The sequence below is a fragment of the Danio rerio genome, chromosome 18 (genome assembly GCF_052040795.2).
Source record: "Danio rerio strain M-AB ecotype USA chromosome 18, GRCz13ab, whole genome shotgun sequence".
Lineage (NCBI taxonomy): Eukaryota > Metazoa > Chordata > Actinopteri > Cypriniformes > Danionidae > Danio > Danio rerio.
In genome coordinates this window covers 3,563,168-3,588,760 of record NC_141038.1, presented here as the reverse complement: position 1 = coordinate 3,588,760, position 25,593 = coordinate 3,563,168, and the positions used below count along the sequence as shown (strand labels likewise).

Sequence of the window (25,593 nt, the reverse complement as noted above, 5' to 3'; positions counted from 1 at the left end):
CTCATCCTTTCCCATCCCACTCTCTCTCTCACCCAATTTGATTTAATTCAGTTCAGTTCAATTCAATTCAATTCAATTCAATTTAATTTCATTCAATTCAATTCAATTCAATTTAATTACATTCAATCATAATTAATCCAATCCAGTTCAATTCAGTTCAATTCAATTCAACTCAATTCAGTTACATTAAATTAAAATTAATTTCAATTCAATTCAATTCTATCCAGTCGAATCTAATGCAATTAAATCCAGTTCAGTTCAATTCTATTCAATTCAGTTTAGTCCGAACCAATCAAATCCAACCAAATCTGATTCAATTCAATTCAGTTGGGTCAATAATTGCTTTATTGCTTTATTTACAAATGTATTGACAAAGCATGTATAAAGCTTACTTTACTTTTAGCCCCCCTTATTATTTTTTACCCCAATTTCTGTTTAATGGAGAGCAGATTTTTTTTCAAAACATTTCTAATCATAATAGTTGTAATAACTCATCAATAATTACTGATTAATTTTATCTTTGCCATGATGACAGTAAATAATATTAGACTATATATTTTTCAAGACACTTCTATACAGCTTAAAGTGACATTTAAAGGCTTAATAAGGTGAACTATTCCTTATATATATATATATATATATATATATATATATATATATATATATATATATATATATATATATATATATATATATATATATATATGTGTGTGTGTGTGTGTGTGTGTGTGTGTGTGTGTGAAAAATTCCTTGCTCTGTTAAACATAGTTTGGGAAACATTTAAAAAAGAAAAACGAAAAACTCGACTTCAACAATGTATGTGTGTGTCTCTCTCTCTCTCTCTCTCTCTCAATTTAATTTCAATTCAGTTTATTTTACATTTAAATGAATTCAGTTCAGTTCAATTAAATTCAATAACTGCTTTATTTACAAATGTATTGCCAAAGCATTTATAAAGTTTACAATAAAAAAAGAACATAATATATATATATTTAATTTTTATTTAATGTGTATATTTTATGTTCAGTCCACATAAATTTGTTAAAAGTGTTAAGTTAACTTAATTTGTGTTGGGACAACATGAATGAAGTGTATGGAACCCTGCATTATTTACAGTGTATATGGTTATTTATATATATATATATTTGTAAAAAAGCAAAATGCACACACACACACACACACACACACACACACACACACACACACACACACACACACACACACACACACACACACACACACACACACACACACACACACACACACACACACACACACACACACACACACACGGTATATTCTTCCCACCTTCTGTGTCTCATCCTTTTCCCATCCTATCCCCTTTCTCTTTCCTTCTCGCTCACTCAATTTGATTCAGTTCAATAATTGCATTATTTACAAATGTATTTCCAAAGGATTTACATAAAAAAACTCATATTTAAAAAAAAACATGGTAAACACAGTAAATTGTAGTAACAAATTTAATAAATGAAACCATAAATGCAAAAATAATAAATAAAAAAGAAACATGCACATGCACACACACACATACATTCATCTCTCCTTCCTGCTGTGTGTCTCATCCTTTCCCATCCTCCCCTCTCTCTCTCTCTCTCTCTCTCATCACGTGTTCAGGTCTGTGAATCGCAGCAGCAGCTTTGTGCGTCTCTTTCTGTGTGAGCGAGAGAGAGGCTCAGGGCTGCACTCCTCCAAGGGCTTCTCGTACTCTCTCTCAGCACACAATCACACGCACAGACACACGCGCGCGCGTCCCGTGCATCCAGACAGAGGGCTTTCACCATCCCAGACACGGCGTCTGCTGCCCGGCGGAGCGCTGACACTTCCGTCTGGGGGGATTTTTACCGTGATTTGCAACAGCATGCGCCCGCCGAGGAACACTTGATCCCAAGGTTGAGCCGAGCGCAGCTAATGCAGCAGGAGACGAGGAGGAATGGATCACAGAGAGCGAAGGATGAACGCTTTCCCCATCGTCATTGGAGGATGCTCCGCGCTCCACAGCAGGACGTGTTAGAGTTCGGTGGATGCTAGTGGTTGTGTTCTGCGCGCTGGTCAGAGAGGGTACGTGCAAACTACTAAGTTAAGCTGTTGCATTCTGAACCCTGAGTCGCATCTGATGCATCGTGCATGCATGCATCACTTTCAAACCCTCGCTGTCATGTAGACTTTGTGCCTTGTTCTGGGAAAGCGGGTGGATGGGGGCGACCGTCCGATGCTTTCTCTCGCTGATCAACATCTGGTGGCATGTTCTCCAGGCTCAGTGATGATTGAAGCGCTCGTCGGATTAACATCGAGAGAGCTTTCTAATTCCCCAAGCTCTGATGTGTTGCATCTCTCGGATGGAGCTTGCACCGAGAGGGAGAGCGCTTGTTTTTAATGCATGCATTGCAAGGCAGCTGATGTAATCTGACATCAAGCGTATTTTTTAATGGTGTGCATGTGAAGATTTTAAAATGCATGCATGTTTAGGATTGGAAACGCATGCATATGTGGGTTTTGGAAGCGTATGTGCACACTGATCTGTGCATGGAGAGGGTTTGTGGAGTAATGACTGAATGTGAGATGAGCAGCCGATTGTAATTGTGTTAGTGGGTGGGGCTCTCTCTCTCCCTCTGTCTCTCTCTCATCCCTCTTTCTCTCTATCTTAAATATGTATCAGGAGGGCTGAGGTTGTCAGTGGAGTGTCTGCATGTGAGGTATGGGGGTCAGAGACCTGCGTCTGCATCAGATCAATAATCCATGTCTTTTGCATCTCAAGCTCACCGACGACCACACATGAGAACGGGCTCTTCCTCGGGGCGGCAGAGAGAGCGGCTAATGAGCTGCCCGTCTTTGAGGCATTGCACAACACGCTGTCAAGCGCAATAATTCGGAGCAGCTACATAATACATGAACTAAACTAATAACTGCCTGGGAAAATAACTGCACGCAGCTCACATGGCGCGTTCAGCGAGGAGCAGTTTCACTTACAGTTTGGATTGTGCAAGCCTTTATTTGGTTGTTGCGAACAGTACAGGCTCTGCATTGGAACTCGTATAGGATTTGAAGGGAAATGTTATTGCTTAGTTTACTTTTTCACTCAGAGTCTATAAGAAGCTGCGCTTTTGGAACTAAAACATTTAGATGAGTTAACACACTTCAGAATGTGTCGTTTTGTCTTGTTTATTAATACAATTATTGGAAATTCCTATATCAAGGCGCATTTATTTAAAGCGATAGTACACCGAAAAATGAAAATCTACAAATCAGTTACTTTCCCTCAAGTGTTTCCAATAGTTTAAGAGTTTATTTAGTCTGTTGAACACAAAAGAAGATATTTTGATAAATGCTGGAAACCTGGAACCGCTTACATTGAAGTCAATCTAATTCATGTTTATTTCTATACAGCACTTTTACAATGTAGATTGGGTCAAAGCAGCTTAACGTAGATGTTCTAGTAAACTAAAACAGTGTCAGTCCAGTTTTCAGAGTTGAAGTTTAGTTGAAGAGATCCCTCGAGTGTTTCTAAATCATTAAAGAGTTTCTTTATTCTGTTGAACACAAAAGAAGATATTTTGAAGAATGCTGGAAACCTGTAACCATTGACTTACATAGTAGTCAATCAATTTCATTCATATTTTTTTCTACAGCACTTTAACAATGTAGATTGTGTCAAAGCAGCTTAACGTAGATGTTCTAGTAAACTGAAACAGTGTCAGTCCAGTTTTCAGAGTTGAAGTTTAGTTCAGTTTAGTGTCATTTTCAGTGCTGAAAGTCCAAACACTGAAGAGCAAATCCATTGATGCACAGCTCCACAAGTCCAAGACCATGCAAGCCAGTGGAGACAATGGAGGAACAAACCTTACCAATTGATAGAAGTGAAGGAACAAAAACATTAAGAGAAACCAGGATCAGATGGGCACGACCGTTTCTCCTTGGGCCAGAAGTACTATGGAAGTCAATGGTTACAGGTTTCAGCTTTCTTTAAAATGTCTTATTTTATGTTTAACAGAAAAAAAGAAACTCATATAGGTTGTAAATGATTAAAAGGTGAATAAATAATGACAGAGTTTTTCTTTATTGGGTGAACTATCCCTTTAAGATATCTATTTTTTGGAAATAAGCATTCAAAAAGGTTTGCCAATAAAGTAATCTTGCTTTCCCTCTTGAATGGATGTTTCTCTGGCCCCATTGGCAGACATTTGTTCTTGTCCTAAGCAAAAATCTGCTTCATTTTGATAAATATTTCAGAGAACGAGATGTAAACACACTTTAAAATATGCAATTTTGTTTTGTTTTATAATACAATTATTTTAATTCTTATATCAAAGTGCATTTATTTAACGCGGTAGCTCACCCAAAAAGGAAAATCTACCAACTTACTCTCCCTCGAGTGTTTCTAAATCATTAAAGAGTTTCTTTATTCTGTTGAACACAAAAGAAGATATTTTGAAGAATGCTGGAAACCTGTAACCATTGACTTACATAGTAGTCAATCAATTTCATTCATATTTTTTTCTACAGCACTTTAACAATGTAGATTGTGTCAAAGCAGCTCAACATAGATGTTCTAGTAAACTGAAACAGTGTCAGTCCAGTTTTCAGAGTTGAAGTTTAGTTCAGTTTAGTGTCATTTTCAGTGCTGAAAGTCCAAACACTGAAAAGCAAATCCATCCATGCACAGCTCTACAAGTCCCAGACCATGCAAGCCAGTGGAGACAATGGAGGAACAAACCTTACCAATTGACGAAAGTGAAGGAACAAAAACATTGAGAGAAACCAGAATCAGATGGGCACGACCGTTTCTCCTTGGGCCAGAAGTACTATGGAAGTCAATGGTTACAGGTGTCAGCTTTGTTTAAAATATCTTATTTTGTGTTTAACAGAATAAAGAAACTCATATAGGTTGTAAACGATTAAAAGGTGAGTAAATAATGACAGAGTTTTTCTTTATTGGGTGAACTAACCATTTAAGATATCTATTTTTTGGAAATAAGCATTCAAAAAGGTTTGCCAATAAAGTAATCTTGCTTTCCCTCTTGAATGGATGTTTCTCTGGCCCCATTGGCAGACATTTGTTCTTGTCCTAAGCAAAAACCTGCTTAATTTTGATCAATATTTCAGAGAACGAGATGTAAACACACTTCAAAATATGCAATTTAGTTTTGTTTTAAAATACAATTATTGGAAATTCCTATATCAAGGTGCATTTATTTAACGCGGTAGCTCACCCAAAAAGAAAAATCTACCAACCAGTTACTCTCCCTCGAGTGTTTCTAAATCATTAAAGAGTTTCTTTATTCTGTTGAACACAAGAGAAGATATTTTGAAGAATGCTGGAAATCTGTAACCATTGACTTACATAGTTGTAGTCATATTCAATTCATCTTTGTTTCTATAGTGCTTTAACAGTGTAGATTGTGTCAAAGCAGCTTAACATAGATGTTCTAGTAAACTGAAACAGTGTCCGTCCAGTTTTCAGAGCTGAAGTTCAGTTTAGTTCAGTGTGGTTTAATATTCACTGCTAAAATTTCAAACACTGAAGAGCAAATCCATCCATGCACAGCTCTACAAGTCTCAGTCTGTGCAAGCCAGTGGCGACTATGGAGGAACAAACCTTACCAATTGATAGAAGTGAAGGAAGAAAAACGTTGAGAGAAACCAGGCTTAATTGGGCACGACTGTTTCTCCTCTGGCCAAAAATACTGTGGATGTCAATGGATACAGGTTTTGAGCTTTCTTTAAAATGTCTTATTTTGTGTTTAACCGACTGAGAAAAGAGTTTTACTTCTTTGGGTGAACTTTCCCTTTAAGAAAGGAATTCTTTTGAAATAAGCACCCAGAAAGGTTTGCCAATAGGGTTGAAAAGTAATCTTGCTTTCCCTCTTGAATGGGTGTTTCTCTGGCCCCATTGGCAGATATTTGTTCTTGCCCTAAGCAAAAACTTACTTCATTTTGATCAATATTTCAGAGAACATGATGTAAATCTTACGTCAGTTTGGATTTCAAGTAAATGTGTCTTGATTTAAGAACGTTTCGATTTCTGTAATGGACAACAAGACAAAAATACAGAGGGGGGGAAACACTTTTTTTGGCACACCCAACAATATAGAGCTGTAAAAATGATTTGTAGAGATATGTTCATATATGAGTTCATATTGAAATATGACTCTTGATTAAAAACTTTGGGCATTTCTTAGAGCAGATAAAACACACGACGAACGACAAGCGACAGACTGGAAGTCATTCATTTCCAATGGAGAGTAGTCCGGGAGCAGTGTGGAGTTCTGTATGCGGAAAATTCGTATCCGAATTGACAACCCAGGCTCATTCTGAAAACGTAGTCCCGCGGACGTTTCTGGAGGCCGCGGAATACGTCCCGGGAGGTACGTACGGCTGCAGTTTTTGTTTTTGTAAATCCGCGAGAGGCGATTTTTTGTATCTCAAACGCCTCTCTGTTCTTGCGTGAACCCACTAGAGGCCGCTGTCCGACTGACCGGATGATTGACTGCGCGACTGGCCAATCGGCTGACTCGCCCTCCTCCTTCCCTAAACCCAACCAATTTTACCGATTGACCCACCCGCCCGCTCACTTCCCTAAACCCGACCACCAATTTACAAAAGCCGTTCAAAAAAAGAAAAGCCCTGATTTTTTTTTTCTACCGCGTTTTCGGATTTCACCACATTCTCACCCTGTTATGAAACTCGTTCACTTAATTTTTGGGATTCTGTTTTTGTCTTACCTGATTTCTGGAACCGCTCTTCCCCGGACTCGAAACCGATCGTCGTGGTCAACTCCACTCTGCATCTCAAGTCTGCCGACGTACACGATGAGCTGAGTGGACAAACGGGTTGCAGCGGGAAGGCCCTCCACACGGAGGTAAGCGGTCGGCCGGCAAGCGCGAAAGGGAACAGCGTCACACCGCCACCTAGAGTTCGCTTGAAAAAAATAAATGCAGCCATACGTACCTCCCGGGACGTATTCTGCTCTCTCCAGAAATGTCCGCAGGACTACGTTTTCAGAATGAGCTTGGGTTGTGAATTGAGTTGCGGATCCGTTGAAATATTTGAACTCCTGCGACTAGACCGTATGCGACCAGCCGACTGGATATGATGTATTCCAGTGTTGTTCAAACAGGTCCGTCAGCGCTAGATGAGAAATAGGAGTTTATTTGGTTATTTTTTTGAATCAGAAAAAGTCTATATTAAAAAATACATTTCTATTTATAAATAGAAAAGTAATAAAGTAATAAAATTTAATGTTTTATGTTGTCTCCACATTCCCTGCAATATTTTTAGCAGTCTGAGTTTCTAGTATTCATTCATTCAACCAAAGAGAATTGCTTTTGCACTCCCTTATTTCGGACACTGCGAGAACAGCTTCTCTCCCATGGTGCATGTCAGAACTGAAAATTCTATGCGACTGCCACAAGGGGGCGTTTTCCAACATTCATTCATTCATTTTCTTTTCGGCTTAGTCCCTTTATTAATCCAGGGTCGCCACAGTGGAGTGAACCGCCAACTTATCCAGCAAGTTGTTACGCAGTGGATGCCCTTCCAGCCGCAACCCATCTCTGGGAAACATCCACACATACATTTACACACTATGGACAATTTAGCCTACCCGATTCACCTGTACCGCATGTCTCTGGACTGTGGGGGAAACCGCACACATACACAGGGAGAACATGCAAACTCCACACAGGAACGCCAACTGAGCCGAGGCTCGAACCAACGACTCAGCGACCTTCTTGCTGTAGGGCGACAGCACTACCTACTGCGCCACTGCTTTGCCCCGTTTTCTGATTATCATGTCCAAAAGTCGTGTCCGGTGGAAAGGCGGCTTTACAATTTTCCTCATTCAAAACTATACGAGTGACACGTCTTGCATATTCTATAGTCTTTAGTGCAAACTAGCACAATGCAGATTTGTTGTTTAATGTTGCATTAATTACCAGGGACTGTAAATGCTCCGCCCTCTTTTTGAAAGTCAGAAGTAGCTCATTAGCACGTAATCCAATGACAAAACCTTAACCAACACATTCAGCTGGGTATTTGTGTTACATTTTATTTAAAAAAAAACATAAAATGACCCATTTAAATAAAAATTTTGGAATATAATATACTATACGTGGACTTAATGATCATTTTAATTCAAAACCAGCTTCTACTCTTCACTTTTTTTAATCACATGGCTGGATTTGCATCATTTCAGTCAGCACTAGTGCATCCGTCAGTTCCCCCACACCAGAGTCAGTAAACCGTTCCTTTATAGTCCTCGCTTTGTGCACAGAGGCATTCGGAAATAATTGCATGGCTGTGCAATAGATTTTATGGTGTAGCTGAAATAGCGAGATGTGTTCATTTTGCAGGTGGTGACACATACGTCTGGCCAATTAGGGAGTGGACGGGTTGCCAGAAACACTGATTGGTCATTAGCTGTCCAAATAATAATGATAATAATAGTAACAACAACATGTCTCTGAATCAACATCAGTTGTGAATGTTCCAAAAACATATTTCCAATAATGGACTTTACATCATAGGCACTGAAATTTGATTAGCGCCATAAATTGGATGTTGATTACCTGTTTGGGGGTGTGATGTAAATACTGCAGTTTCTCTAATCAGATTTAATAGTCTCGTCTGTTTTTTTTTTACTCTGTAGATTGATTGATTGAGCTCTGTAATGCTGTAATAGCTTAATAAAGAGACAGTGATTTTAGCCATTAATCACCGAAGAGCTAATGAATTAATTGGAAAAGGAAGTTAGAAACCTCTGTTCTCAGCATTTGTTGGACTCAACTTTTTTTTTTTTGTCCGAGTGGACATCACAAATTAGCTTGACAAATGCCATTAGGTTTAAAGTCTTCATCATTGTCTGCAAAACCACATGCTGGAGTTTCACCAACTCAATACTTTATTTAATTAAAAGAAACAGAGAGTAAAACGGTAGTGAATCGTTGTGACATTTGGCTGTGCGTTTTCATCAATCGCCTCGTATTGAGTGCAGTGGTTGTGTCAAATAGGCAGTATTTGTGGTAGATCTGCTCATTTTTACGCAACCAATTCAATATTCCAACCCATTTAGGCTTTTTGAAGACAATGAATTTTCAGGTCAATGACTCACTTCAGTTTTTTACTGGAAAATGGTTGTATTAAAGTTGGTATTGATCAGAAGTTAACGTTTTTATAGCTTAAAAACATTCAGTTAAAATGTATAAGGGCGACACGGTGGCTCAGTGGTTAGCATTGTAGCCTCACAGCAAGAAGGTCACTGGTTCAAGTCTCGGCTGGGTCAGCTGGCATTTCTGTGTTTGCATGTTCTCCCCGTGTTGTTGTGGGTTTCCTTAAGGTGCTCCGTTTTCCCCCACAGTCTAAAGACATGCGCTTTAGGGGAATTGAGTGAGCTAAACTGGCCGTAGTGTAAGAATGTGTGTGTGAGTGTGTATGGATGTTTCCTAGTACTGGGTTGCAGCTGGAAGGGCATCCGCTGTGTAAAATATGCTGGAATAGTTGGCGGTTCATTCTACTGTGGCGACCCCTGATGACTAAAGGGACTAAGCTGAAGGAGAATAATTGAATTAAAAATGTCTAAACCAAGGTGCAGTGCTCAACATATAGAAGGACACCCTTCACAAAACTCTCATTTAAATGAATATTTTGTATAGGAAGCTTTAGGGCAGGGGTCTCAAACTCAATTTACCTGGGGGCCGCAGGAGGCAAAGTCTGGGTGAGGCTGGGCCGCATAAGAGATTTCACAAAAAAAAAGTCCTCAAATGTCATTTTTAACAGTTTTAATTATTTCTTCTGAACATGAAGTGTCCTGAACATTAATAGAACATTGAGTGAAGATTATGAACAGTTCTTCTGAACATGGCATCTTTTGCCTACTCCTTGCTGCCAGAGACTTGACAGCGCTTCTTCTCACAAATCTGAACCACATTTGGCTTTAGAGCGGAAGCAGTTGAGACCCTCAGTATGGCTTGAAGATGATCATCATTAAGTCTAGACCTGTACTTTGACTTATTGAAGTCCTAGGGAAAAAAGTGGGGGAACTCACTCACAACTTCCATTCCCTCACCTAAAAAAAGGCGTATATATGTATAAATAAAACACCCCCACCCCACTCCAGTCACATCAGTCTGTACCAGTCTGTATCTACCTATAATATCAACACAAGATGCAGGGCAGGCACGTGCACACATAGGGCTCAACCTGTGCAGAGCACATGCCCTTTTTAGTCTTGCATAGAAAGTGCCCTTCCAAAATGATCAAAAGTGCCCCCCTGACGCGACACACCCTTGGTCCCGCCCTTCAGTAGGCGCGCGATAACACCGCTCTTGAGTACGCGCGCGACAACACAGCTGATCAGAATGCGCGCGACAACGCACATTGAGTGACAAGCGCGCTGTGTACGGATAGAATCAGCGGAGCGGGGAGCGCTCTCTCTCCCCGCTCCGCTGATTCTGTCAGTGTACAGCGGTCGGCGCGGGCCACAAAATATTGCACTGAGGGCCGCAAATGGCCCGCGGGCCGCGAGTTTGAGACCCCTGCTTTAGGGGCTGATTACACCACACACGCTTTTTACTTTGAGAGGCGCCATTTTTTAATGGTTTACTAACGGCCGTGAGTGTTTTGCGTGCTGCTTATGCGCTCTGCACGCCTCACATTTTAATCGCCTGCTGCGCCTCGCGTTTTCACCTAGTTAATTTGATTTAATTAATTTATTTTTAAACAGAAATATCATGCATTAACAAAAAATACATTTCAAAATGGTCGAAAATGGAGTGGGATGAAGCGCAAGCTTATTATTTTCCCACCCTGTTACCACATACATTCATTTTCTTGTCAGCTTAGTTCCTTTAATAATCTGGGGTCGCCACAGTGGAATGAACCACCAACTTATCCAGCACATTTTTACGCAGCAAATGCCCTTCCAGCTGCAACCCATCTCTGGGAAACATCCACAAACACTCAATCACACACACTCATACACTATGGACAATTTAGCCTACTCAATTTACCTGTATCGCATGTCTCTGGACTTTGGGAGAAACCAGAGCACCTGGAGGAAACCCACGCGAATGCAGGGAGAACATGCAAACTCCACACAGAAACGCCAACTGAGCCAAGGATCGAATCAGCGACCTTCTTGCTGTGAGGCGACAGCACTACCTTCTGCGCCACTGCTTCGCCCTACCACATACATCATTCGTCTATTACTTAAACTTATTCTTCTACTTAACTCTTCTTTTTACATGAGACATATTTGATTCTTTTGGAATTTTTGACATATTATATGTTTGATTCCATTTGTACCTTTACATTTTGTAACATAGACCCCCCCCCTCCCCAACAAAAAAACAAAAAACAAAACATATATAGTGATGCAAAAAGCCATTGATTAAAGTTTCATCATACCTTTCTCATTTTATCCTTTTTCAATGACCCTCATCATTATATTCCTTTAATAATACATATTTATACAACTTTTTTAATATATTAATATCCTGACATTTGTTTAAGAGTCTGATCTAGACTGTTCCATAATTTCACACCACAGACAGACATACACAAACTTTTTAAAGTTGTCCTTGTTTTCAACCTCCTAAAATTTAGTGCTTCTCTCAGATTATATCCATCTTGTCGTGCGCCGGTTTGAGTACAGCTGTAATCGCCATGCGGCCGAGACGGCGCTTCAGTTATGAGTAGGGCCAGACAGAATCTGCAGACGTTTTTTGCTATTTCTGCTGAGAATTTTGGTAAAAATCTGCAGATTTCTGCGGAATTATTTTGGGAGTATCCAGCGGAGTATCATAACTTACACCTTAATATATTAAATAAAAAGTAATAAATTACTGAATAAAAACTGAATAAATTCCGATTTACACATTTACTCAAGTAAATAAACAGAATTTATTATGGGCTAAAAAATTATTATGCGGAAAATCTGCGGAATCTGCGCGCGCAGATTCCGTGTGGGCTTAGTTATGAGTCTATTCAACACAATTCCGCATATTTCAGGTTCTGTTACTACTTGTACAAGTGTACCAATGACACTTAGCCTACTTTTGACTAGACGGTTCTCGCGGTAGTGAGCTACAGTCACTCTGAGCCCCAGTTTAGCACCGGCGTCACAGTTTTTGAACAGCAGTGAAACGAAAGGAATACTTCCCTTTATCAATGACTGAAACCATAACGCAAAGAGGCGTTTCCCGCATCATAGTGCAAAGTAATTCTTCAGCCAATCAAGCGCGCCCTTCTTCTGTGGGCTAGCTCTTACGTTAACTCAGCCTTGGGGTCCGTTCTTCGTACGTGGATTACTCAGTTAGCTGGATTTGGATATTGACGATTTGACACGATCCAGGATCGTTTCGTTCTTCAAAGCTGATCCGAGAATTGATGTCATGGCAACAGTTCTGCTAGGTCAAACCTGATCGGGAGCAGGTTCAATTCATATAAACAGGATTAGATCGGCTCAGTTCAAGCAAAGATAATACAGAAAGTATGTTCCGAATTCTGATATTTTCTTACAGTAGTAGTTATATACACTTGGGAAAATGGTACATATTTTTTAACTATATATATAAAGTTATAGTCATTAATAAAATAAATAAAGTTATACATATTAATAAAACGTAGGCTATACAATCTGCACTCTCGAAATGAAAGTACAAAGACTGCCATCTGGTGCAAAGAGAAAACTTATTGATATTAACTTTTTAGATCGCTTTAGTACAAATTGTGTATAATAGAAATGCACAATATGTGACTTTTTTTAAATCAATAATACATGTCAGCAGTCATGAACATGTTTTGATAGTTAATATGCCAGTGATTTGAAGCTTCACAAAAGTTGCAGACGCCTTTACCAATATGAAAATGCTTTTGTAAACATCCAGTTATTCCATACACCGATTAAAAAACGGCTACAATAATAAAGAAAATCTTTTCTAAATGTAGAACTAAATACACTGATTTGCATTGAAATACATGATGAATACTCTTGTCTTGACAAATGAAAGTGTAAAGCCTGCAGCTCACAACAAATGTGGAAAGTTCTTGCGTGTCATATTTAACAAGCCGTTTACTGCTAATTTGATGTAATTTTGCTCACATGGATAATTGAATATTAATCAGATGATGTCATTACGCTGCTGTGCCGTCAGCCAATCGTTGCATTGCTGATCATGATTTCGAGGATCGATAGATCTGTCCTTCATAACACACGCAGCGATCTCAGATCAGTTCATCCAGACATTCTAATCTGATTCGCGAACTTGTTTGAAGAACCAAATTAGCGAGAGATCAGTTATCAAGATTAAAAGATCCAGGATCTGCCAAATAATCTTAGATCATTTAAGCGAGGTACGAAGAACGGACCCCTGATGTTCATACAACCGTCTGTTTATTGTTATGCAAATAATGTCATTATTCAAAACCTCTTATTGGTCCTTAAAAACTCTTAAAATGTAGATTGGTATTGGTAAGCTAGTGGTGAGCACTATAGAAAATTATTATTTTAATCCATATCTTTGTCTTGTTTTCAGAAACATGTTGCAGAATCATTCGCATGAGAAGCTTGTGTTTAGAGAATTCATGTTGATTTCAAAAGAGTTATTTTCTTGAGCAATGCATACATCTACGATTAAAACTAGAAAATTAGATGGGGATTTTGCTTGAATTAAACATTTTAATTCTCAGAACGTAACCCTTGTTATCTAATTTGCATAAATGAAGAAGCACCATCGTCTTATTTGAAGGATTGCATATTTTCGGTGGAAAGCAAGACTAAAAATTCGGATTAATTTGATTAATTGATTTGTGCATCTAGAGAAAAATGACCGTGTTTTCTGCCAGGATGCAGAATGAGTTTAGCTCCGATCGTCAAATTACATTTGATTGGATTAATACCGTTTGAGTGTACAGGCTTTGTTTGCTTATAATTACATTATTGAGGTGAAAGCTGCTTTAGAATATTTGAGAAAAAAAGGAAGAGAGAGGTTTATAAACATGAAGGTGTCTGACCTACAGCAACACATCTGCCAACAGAGTCATCAACACACACAACACACACACTGTTATTTGGATTGCACTTCAATTTAAGCAATGCATTCCACTGACAGATGTTGACTCTGTAAATGCTGATCGTAATATATTTGTATTTGCACAAATCATCTAAACAAAAGACGACCCATTAACACATTTCTGAGCTTTTGTCGGGTTTGCATTAAACTATGACGGTTAATTGTTTTTTAGCATGTTGCTATGGTGAGATTTGGTTAATTGCTGGTTCAAGTCAAACGTGTCGACTGCTAGTCCCTTCTGTGCATTGTATTTATTGCCCCTCACTCATTTTAACCTTCATCTGGTGATTTTCAATTAGCAGCAGCACATCCCTGTCTTCGCAGACCTCTTGCGTTCCTTATTGGATCACACACAACAAGGCCTTTAGTGGGGTGTTGTAGTTTGACTTTATTGCTCACCTTTTTACCTCCTCATATGAATAACGTATGAGCTTCTGGACAAAACTGTTCATTTCTGAATTATTAATATTGACACATATTCCACTTTTTTTCATAGCATGGAAAGTCTTGCTCTTTACAGTTGAGTGTATTGTTCGGGTTAATGGTCGCTGCTTTTGAACTGCACTATTCAGCTGTGATTTTGTAGGTTATGTCTGTATCATGGGATTTCATATGTACCTGGGTCCCAGAGCCAGTTTCTCCTTGTGAAACAGCTAACAAATTTCACTTACTTTTCACATTTATTTATTTCAGGAGGTTTAAAGGTTTATTGCCCACACTTTGCAATTATAATCTATTATGTTGTAACCAACATAAACTACTGATCAGGCTCCCTGATCAGGTTTTTCATGATGTTGTGATTTTTTTTTGTGGTAATTCCCAGAAATTTGTGGACAATTTTGCAATTAAAAAATATATAAATATATATCTTTATATATATATATATATATATATATATATATATATATATATATATATATATATATATATATATATATATATATATATATATATCTTATTAACCATATTAGGTAACCTATTGTGTTAGGTGTTCAATGTGACACAACGACACAAATCATAAAAATAAGGCTTCTTTATTTTGGTCTTGGGCGTCACGGTGGCGCAGTGGATAGCATGATTGCCTCACAGCAAGAAAGTCACTGGTTTTAACCCCGGCTGGGTCCATTGGCATTTCTGTGTGGAGTTTGCATGTTCTCCCCGTTGACATGGGTTTTCTCTGGGTGCTCGGGTTTCCCTCACAGTCCAAAAACATGCGCTATAGGGGAATTGAATAAGTTAAATTGTTCTTAGTGTATTGTTGTTTCCCTGTCTTGGGTTGTGGCTGGAAGGGCATCTGCTTTGTAAAACTTATGCTGGATAAGTTGGAGGTTCATTCCGCTGTGGAGACCCTAGATTAATAAAGGGACTAGGAGATTGAGCGCATTCAGAGAGAGAAAAAGAAATCACATCACATATACGGTCCTCTTCTCCTCTTTGGTTCAAATAAGGTTTCCCAGCACCCCTCAAAGCTTTCCTTACTCTGTCCTTCAATTTGTTCTTGTCCTTTTTTTGCCAAGGGTTTGCCTTTTAATGTCCAAAGCAGACATGACAGCAAGCGGCATCTCCATTCTTCTTAGTGGACATAAACGTTTTCTCCCATTTTCATGTGTTGCAATTTTAATGTTTAAAATGCAGACTCTTGGTCACATGAAAATATCCCCAAACTGTTTCTGTACACAAAGTTCACACATACAATTAATGTCACATTGTTAACTCAATTAAATTTGTTTTGGACATACATGGTTGTTCATCACGTGCACTCTTTTATTAATCATTGTTTAGTATTTTCTAATGCGTTCTTAAAATTTAAAGTTGTGACTGTTAGCATTAGTTAATGCACTGTGAATTGTTAAGAGCTTAGAATTATTGGCTTTATTTTAATTAATTATTGTTAACAAAAATGAATAAATATTGTAATAAATGTATTGTTCATCGTGTGTGTGTGTGTGTGTGTGTGTGTGTGTGTGTGTGTGTGTGTGTGTGTGTGTGTATACATACATATACAGTAGAAGTCAGAATTATTAGCCCCCCTTTAATTTTTACTTTTTTTGTTTAAATTTCTCAAATTATGTTTAACAGAGCAAGGAAATTTTCACAGTATGTCTGATAATATTTTTTTCTTCTGGAAAAAGCCTTATTTGTTTTATTTTGGCTAGAATAAAAGCAGTTTTAATTTTTTAGACACTATTTTAAGGACAAAATTATTAGCCCCTTTAAGCTAATTTTTTTTTCGATAGTCTACAGAACAAACCATCATTATACAATAACTTGCCTAATTACCCTAACCTGCCTAGTTAACCTAATTAACCTAGTTAAGCCTTTAAATGTCACTTTAAGCTGTATAGAAGTTGCTCAAAAAATATCTAGTCAACTATTATTTACTGTTATCATGGTAAAGAGAAAATAAATTAGTTTTTAGTTATTAAAACTATTATGTTTTGAAATGTGTTGGAAAAATTTTCTCTCCGTTAAACAGAAATTGGGGAAAAAATCAACGGGGCTAATAATGCGAGGGGGCTAATAATTCTGTATAATAAATAGTAAATGCATAATAAAAACTTGTTGTAAAGTCTTAACGATTAAAAAAGTATACTTATTTTTCTCAAAATATTGTTTGCTTTGATTTCCCAGAATTTTCCTGCAATTTTGACACATCTAAATCCGATAAATTGCATTGTCTGCCTTCAAACGAAACAGGCTCTAGAATAAATTGTTCGGTGACACGTTGTGCAGTGTAACATTCAGAGAGATGCATTTTACATGTTGACCTTCAGTGCCTCTAACGTGCCTCTTTTCTTTTTTTTTTTTTACAGAGAAATGAGGCCTCTTCTGTAGAACACCCTTGAATATTTCCCTCACTGAGGATGTGCGATGATTTCGACTCTGCACAACCGCTTCTGAGGTCACTTCTTCTCTAGACGCTTTTATACCTCAGGGTTGACTATCAAAACTCATAAGTGTCTGTGTGCTTCCCTGTCGAGCACTGCTGGATTCGAGACCAGTTTTGCTTCGCTGCATCCGGAGTGCAAAACTGCTGAACCATCGCCCTCCATGGTTTCTGCCCATTTCAAAAAGCTATCGTCTTACATTGTAAAGATTTGCAAAGGAATGTTTACAAAGAAACTGGCAACTACCACCAAGAAGAAAGAGAGCAGCGAAAACAAAAAAGAACCCAAATCGACGTCCCCTGAATTGCACGCTCGCAACCCGACGTTCTCCACCACACTAAAAAGCACAGTTAAAAAAATCTCCAAATGCTCATCCACACGCAATATATCTCTTGAAGAGGATGACGGCAAAACCGACTGTTCTTCTCTCTCGCCAACATTCAGTTACCGCGTAGCAATTGCCAACGGACTGCCCAAAAATGCCCTGTTTCTGAACAATGAATTTCATGAGGTCTTGTCAATTGATAGCGATTACTCTGACTCTCTGAACGAGGCAAAACTTGTCCATAGATTCGATGAACAAAAAGCTTACACGATGCCAGTAAGAAGGAATCGGAAGAGTTTGATTAGTTTGGCGCCCTCCGATGGCAGCTCGGAGGGGGAACGTGGAGAGCGCAGCAGTCTCCACACCCTCCGATTGGGCGCCTTGAAAAAGCTAAGGAAATGGAAGAAGAGCCAAGAATGCGTGTCCTCAGACTCGGAGGCCAGCAATTGGAGAAAAACTCTTGGCATTCGAAGCAAATCTTTGGACAGGGCCGGCCGACACCAGAAAACCACTACCCTGGAGCCAGGATCTAGCTCCACGGGATGCATCAGTCAGACTCAGGATGTGATGGAGATGATTTTCAAGGAGCTTCAGGGAATCAGTCAGATCGAGTCCGAGCTCTCAGAACTGCGAGGGCATGTAAACGCCCTCAAAAGCTCCATCGATGAGATCTCCAGCAGTGTGGAGGTGGTGCAGAGTGAAATCGAGCAGCTCCGTTCAGGTTTCGTGCAGTCCAGACGCGAGACTCGAGACATTCATGATTACATCCGACAGATCAGCCAACAGAGCAACAAAGCTACTCTGAGATTTCTAAATGTGCCTGAGGAGAAGTACGAAAAAACCGAAGAACTTATCTATCAGATCCTGAAAGAGAAAATGGGTTTCATTGATGCACGTAAGGCATTTAAAATTGAACTAGCCCATCGGCTGGGGCAACAAAGAGAATGTTACAATGCTAAACCACGACCAATTATAGTTATATTTGCAAGCCCGCAGGACAGAGATTTAGTTTTGAAAAAATGTTATAAGCTTAAAGGGACTGGAATATCCATCTCCACTGACAGTCTAGCACACGACTCGAAAGAAAAGAGAGAAAAGCCGATAGCTTCATCTCAGACATACGAAAGCATGGACATCAAGGTCTCGGCTAAAGACAAGGCTGAAAGTGATGACTGGGACTCCATGGAAAGCGACAAAGAGCTTGATGAGTTAAACAAGAACAAATATGCAATTGTGTCCAAACCACTTCCAAAAAGTAAATCGGACAAGAAAAAATCCCACGATCACAGAAGAATGGGTGATGACTCTCCGTATTCTGTACACTATGCGGATAACACAGCCTACGATGACCCCGACAAGCAAAGCAAGTCCTACTACTCTGACATTACACCTGGATGGCTGTCTCAGAGCGACTACTCCACTCCCAAACTTAGCCGATCTGAATCAGACTGCTCTAAACTTTGCCAGTCTTACTCTGAGGACTTCTCAGAGAGTCAGTATTTCACCAGAGTCAATGGCTGCTCTTTGCTTTCCTCCTCAGATCAGGAACTTTGGCAGCGTAAGCAAGAAGACATGGCGTCCTCCTGGTACGCCAGTCCCCCCAGTCAAACTCTGAGCCAAGATCGACCTTATGTGGAACATAATGAAGTTGAAACCACAGAGACTATTGACAGTGGTGTAAGTAATGGTCTTGTTTGCATATCAGGAGACAGGAGCCATTACAGCGGCTCCCAGCTATCGCTGCAGGGTGACCTCTCGCCATGGAAAGACTGGCATCACCTTGAACAAGGTGCTGATTCAGGTTTGGATGCCTCAACCGAACAGAACATAATCTCTGAAATCAGTAGCCCATTTGACCCCGCAGCTAACCCTGGTTTCCCTGAAAAAATTATTAAATGTCTTGAGGTTGATTTGCAATTTGAAGGTGAGACGTTCTTGACACTAGATAGCACTCCTGAGACAGGAGACCAAGATATAGACATGGAGCCTGAGTTTTTAGAACCTGAGTTAGAGCCTGAAGTTGAGGCTGTGATTGAACCTATGATTAAACAAGAACGAGAACCAATGCCACAGCCAGAACCTGAACTAGAACCTGAACTAGAACCTGAACCAGAACCTGAACCAGAACCTGAACCAGAACCTGAACCAGAACCAGAACCAGAACCAGTGATTGAACCCATTCCAAAACCAGTACCAGTATCAGTATCTAAACCTGTGGTTGAACAGCAAACCGAAAAGAAGCCTAAAACCAAGAAGATCCAAGCTAAACCTGAATCAGCTCCACAAACTTTGCAGCGACAAGATGTGAACCACCACCTCCAGCAGAACCAGAAATCCTCAGCTATGTACCGGAGCCAGAGTGAGATTGGAAATGAGAAGGTTGAGGATGTCCCCAAATCCTGGAGTAGCAGGCTCAGCATCGACCTCAGCGAGAAAACCTTCGGCTTTGGGGGATTTGGATCCACCCTGCAAAGAGCAAAGTCAGCTTTGGATTTTGTGTGGAATAAAGGTTCCCAGAGTACTAGCGCACCGGTTGAAGAAACCAGCAACACCTCGTTCATGGGCCGGTTCAGAACCACATCCACAGCCAATAGCTCCAGTACAACCATTGATTCTGACGTCTACACAGAACCTTTCTATTACAAGGCAGAAGAAGAGGAACAACAACAGCAACAACCTGCTGAGCAACCTGTGGACAATGAAACGCATTATGTTGAGGTGATGGAACAAGTGCTAGCCAATCTGGAAAACAGAACAAACGCAAACGAACCCGAGGAACAGTACCAAGAAGAGGAATACAATGTCTCACAGGAGTACGATCTCTCTCAAGATGCCAACCTTGTACTGGAATATGATTGCAGCCTCGATGAACAGTATGATGAGGAATACAGTGAGGACTACGATGACAATCCTATGACTGAAGACACAGCAGAATATGAGGTTAGTTTAGTGGATTATGTTGAAGAAACCGAGGAACCGGAAGCAGAGACAGAGGAACAGGAGGAGGTCAAAGCGGAGGTGCGGGAGGTTCAGGAAACATCTGAAATTAAAGGAGAAGATGAGGTAAAAGAGACCGTAGAGCAAGAGGATGAGAATAAAAATGTTACAGAGGTTCCTGTGCAAGAAGCACCACCCAAAAAAAGGATACGTCCCACATTCAAAGAGGCAGCACTGAGAGCTTACAGGAAGCAGATGGCGGAGCTGGAGCAGCAGATCCTGGCAGGAGGTACGAACCAACTAGTTATGTGTAGTGACATGTTTACTGCTTACATTATAAGTGTTCATACTTGCGGGTAGAAAAAAACAATGCTGCATTTAGTCCAATCATTAAACTTATAAAATATGAACAATTTTTAAAACGGATTTGATTAGAGATACATTTAGTAAGTAAGGCACATTTATATAACACATTTGCCGTAAACCCAAAGAGCTTTACAATTGTATGAGGGAGTCCTTTCACCCCACCACCCTTTACTCATTTAGAAGACACTTGTGAGGATTAGAGAAGCACTTGAAATTATCAAAGAGTTGCAGTGTGGTTATGCAACATATGCTCGTTCTGAAAACGTAGCCCTATATACATTTCAGGACATTGCGAATTGGCGACGTGGTGGTGCAGTTGGTAGTGTTGTCGCCTCACAGCAAGAAGGTCGCTGGTTCGAGCCTCGATCAGTTGGCATTTATGTGTGGAGTTTGCATGTTCTCCCTATGTTTGTGTGGGTTTCCTCCAGGTGCTCCGGTGTACCCCACAAGTCCAAAGACATGCGGTATAGGCAAATTGGGTAAGCTAAATTGTCCATAGTGTATGTGTGTGCGAATGAGTGTGTATGGGTTTCCCAGTGATGGGTTGCAGCTGGAAGGGCATCTGCTGCGTAAAGACATGTGCTGGATAAGTTGGCAGTTCATTCCGCTGTGGCGACCAAAGATTAATAAAGGGACTAAGCCAAAAAGAAAATGAATGAATGAATGAATGAGATTGCGAATTATGTAGCCAGAAGTACAAATGGCTGCATCTCGTCTTTAAAACAAATGCTATGGGAAGGTATGACGTCGCTACTTTTTGTGCTTACTAGCTGACCGTGGATAGGTTTCTAGCAGTTTGTCTAGTTAGCTCGTCATGTACATCGGCGGACTTGAGACTCAGAGAGAAGTTGACCCCGATGACAGGGTTCGAGTCCAGTGAAGAACGGTTCTAGAAAGCTGGTAAGACAAAAACAGAAAAAAATTCAAATAAAGTAAAAAACAGAGTGAGACTGCGGTAAAATCTGAAAACGCGGTAAAAAAAATCAGACGAGGGCTTTTCTTTTTCTGGATTGCTTTTTAAACTGTCGGTTGGGTTTAGAGAAGTGGGTGAGCGCTGGTCAGTTGGTGCTTTTGAAAACACTATTGGTTGGGTTTAGGGAAGGAGGAGGGTGGATTAATCGATCAATTAATCAGTCAGTCAGTCATTCAGTCAGTCAGTCATTCAGTCAGTAGAAAGCGGCCTCTAATGGATCTACATGAGAACAGTAGGCGAGAATGGCACTCATGAGAAATATGAGATCTCAAAAAGCATACAGTGGCCTCTAGTGGGTTCGCGAAAACAAAAACTGCAATAGAAACGTAGCTCCTGGGACGTATTTGGCACTCTCCAGAAATGTATATAGTGGTACATTTTCAGAATGAGCCTGGGTTATATACATGCTATAACAAGTCTAAGTTATTATTAAATTCATACATGTTTTATGATGTATCTTTGTTGTGATTGAACTTTCAAAACAACACTGTGTATATGTTAGTGCTTGTACCAGGTCAGAACTCAACACAGTATTAAAATTTCAATCATTGTGTATATAAACATCTGCTGTGTATCTGCATTCATAACACATAGACAGAACTATAATGGACCCATGGAGCTCTTACAATGAGATGGAACACATTACAATAATCCATTCTAGATCAGATAAACGCATGTATGATCTTAGCTATTTATCTTAAGTAGTTTGCGCAAGCAGTTTTTGGTGTCACTTAATGTTTATAGATTAGTTTAGAAGTCTTCAGTTTATATTTCAGCCAATTTTGTTGAGAAGTGGATTGAGATCCATCCTTTCACGGCACTCAAGCAGCATTCTTGATGCGCATCATGACTCATGACACTCTCAGAAATAAAGGTACAGGAGCTGTCACTGGGGCAGTACCTTTCCAAAAGGTACACATTTGTACCTGAAGGGTCTATAATGGTACCTCAAAGGTAATTTTTTGGTACATTTGACCAGTAATATACGGCGTTGAGGTACCACAGTGGACCCTTTGGGTACAAATATGTATCAATTGAAAATGCACTGCCCAAGTGACAGCCCCTGTACCTTTATTTCTGAGAGTGTATGGTACACATATTCAAGTAAACCTAAGACAAATCTTCAAATAAATCTAGCATACCAGTTGCACCAAAGTTTGTTTTAATCAAACCAAACGTGCCAAGTGTGAACACACCCTAAATTACTGTCTTGAAGTGTTTTGATCAAAGATTTTGGTCATTGATTAGGTCATTTAAGATCCACCTTTGTACAAACATTATATTTTTCTCTTGATTTGGTTCCCAGAAGTAGTGTTAAGGGTTATTCTGAAGGGTGAGATGATGATTAGTATTTAATGTTGAGGGGTTAGAATTGCTGATTGATTTTGTGTGTGTGTGTGTGTGTGTGTGTGTGTGTGTGTGTGCATGCATGTGTGTGTATGTGTAGGGTTGTCTAGTACCTCGGAGTTCAGATGAAGGTGTACTTTACTTTACCTTCTGTGGCCTCCGAGAGAAAAATCAACATCATCAACTATTAAAGCATTTCCCATTAAAAGAATTGTTCAGCCATATAATAACATTCTTTCTTCATTTACTCTGACTGATTGATATTATTCTAAACCCACATAAAAAAGGAGACTTTTAATAGATGTTTACATAACTCTTTCCTCTCAGACAAAAGCATAAAGTTGTCAATGGGCAACCAGGCTAAAATGTGCCATAAAAACATCTTAATAACAATATTTTTATATGAAATTTTGAAGAAATTTATTAAAGAAAACAATTATTAACATTTTACTCAAACTCACTAGTAGTAAATCGAAGTAAGTTCAGAGAAACTGAGCATTTTCCACAGCTGTGTGCAGATTCATCAGGGTGTATTTTTCCTCCAGTTTGTGCATTTCTGCCATCATGCTGGAATGTATTCAGTAAATGTGTTTCCATAATAGTTTATGTACATTTTTTCACTACTCAGTTGTGCGCATACGTTTTTTTAATGCACATTTTAAAAGTTTATGTGCATATTGGCTTTTCCGTTAAGCATTTTTATGCGATAGCTCACAATGTACATAAACATGGGTGGATGGAAACATAGCAAATAAAAGCAAACTTCACTAGTTTTTTGTGAGAAATGTAAATGTGATTCGTCACATTTTAATATGTGGATATACAGCTATTGACTAAAACTCTTTAAAAAGTTAGTCTGGAATTATGATTTTTTCTTCTTAAAATAAAAAAAGATGCTATGCGTTGTGAAAGATGAGTCAAAAACCAGGGAGAACTTTCGGGTATCTTCAAAGCAGAATCCTTAAATAGGAAACTCGGCGTCATCAAAAGAACGCTGAACTAGTACAGCAGCACTAAGTGCTCTATTTTGACGATCCATGTGCAAAGTGCAAAGCGCAGGGCGCAAACGCATTAAGGTTGTGTCAGAATCCACTTTTGCCAATATTAGGGAGGAAAAATCCGCTTTGCGCCGTGGCGCATGCTCTAAAAGAGTTGAGGTTATTTTCTTAATGAGTTAGTGGTGTGTTTTGAAAGTCTCATCTCCCACTCTCTTTAAGAGCCAGTTGTATATATATATATATATATATATATATATATATATATATATATATATATATATATATATATATTTATATATATCCTTAATATTTTACATTTTTTTTCATTTGTAAAGATATTTGCGTATTGCTCTACATCTTGTGTGTATTAAGCAGTGTGTAAGCGAGGCGCATAAATAATGCACTCTGCGCTGGAGAATAGACCAGCTTTGTTCTGGTCTATTGAAAAATCTATTATAGTTTCTTAAACTAAATCATCTGCACCCAACTTCTTTTAGAGAACCTCTTAGCCAGGGTCAGAACGTGGATGCACTAGGACACTGTTTTTGCACATTTCAATGTTTACGAATAGATTACATCAAAAAGAACACAAGTAATCTTGATAAACTATATATCAATCTAAAGCTACAACCCTCAAGCAGCCGTTGTAGCTGGTTGTTTTTTAATGGGAAGCTAATAAAGAATGCATTTGCTAAATTTGTGTAAGTTGTACACTCTCAGAAATAAAGGTTTACGAGCTGTCACTGGGCTGGTACCTTTTCAAAAGGTACACATTTGTACTTGAAGAGTCCATTTAGGGACCTCAAACGTATATATTAGTACCTACAAATTTTAAGAGGAACACTTTTGTAGTTTTTAGGTACTAATATGTTTTAGGGACTTAGCCGAAGGAAAATAAATGAATGAGTTTCCCCCCCAAAAATAAATCTCCAGAATTGTGTAGTTTTAGCTCATTTTAAATAAGTCAAGCAGCAAAAATCATTCTGATGGATCAGGTTTGACTGCCTAGACTGAAAAAAAATTTTTAAAGATGATTCCTTGAATTAACTTAATTTTTTTAAGTCAAGTGGTTGTAAACAATTTGTTTATGCTGAATTTAAACAAATATATTACGTTGAACACTACTAAATTTAATTTGTTTGTTTAAATTCAACACAAATAAATTGTCTGCTACAATTTTGCAAAAACTTTTTTTCAGTGTATGTGTAAGAGACAGTATCATTTTTTTAAAGTAATGCAAATTGTAAGATCGAGGCACGGCTGTGTCTTTTGTCTAATTACCCAGAGACAAGATTTTTTAACCAAACTTGTTTCTATTAATAAGCAGCATCCCCTAAATTTTGTTTGTAACCCTTGTGAACTGTTCTAATTGACTACCCTTTTGTTATGTTGGTGGCTGTTTTTGCCCCATTGACTTTCATTATAACCGCATTTTTTTGATTGCAAAGCCATGACACCACATAATCATGCAATCTTGATTGTTGGTGATTTTTCCTTTTGGGAACAGGTAAAATTTGTCATTTTTACTGTGGGTGTCGTGGTTTTGCAATCAAAAAATGCGGTTATAATGAAAGTCAATGGGGCAAAAACAGCCCCAAACATAACGAAAGGGTAGCCAATTTAAGTGTATTATTGAGCTTCTAAAAAATCCCAAAGCATTTCCCTAAAATAT

At 39.0% G+C, this 25,593-nt stretch overlaps 1 protein-coding gene across 10 annotated transcripts in view; it reads left to right on the top strand.

The window, feature by feature from the left end:
- Window positions 1–1,667: 1,667 nt before the first annotated feature.
- Window positions 1,668–25,593, top strand: part of unc13c (unc-13 homolog C (C. elegans)) — a 328,781-nt gene continuing 304,855 nt past the window's right edge. For 9 of the 10 annotated variants that reach the window (XR_015514076.1, XR_015514077.1, XR_015514078.1 and 6 more), the window contains 2 exon segments: window positions 1,668–2,079; window positions 16,901–20,526. Coding sequence is in view for 6 of the 10 variants with exons in the window: in NM_001441457.1 (NP_001428386.1) it covers window positions 17,139–20,526 (3,388 nt within the window). In the remaining 4 variants the exon portion in view is untranslated. 10 annotated transcript variants of the gene reach the window in all.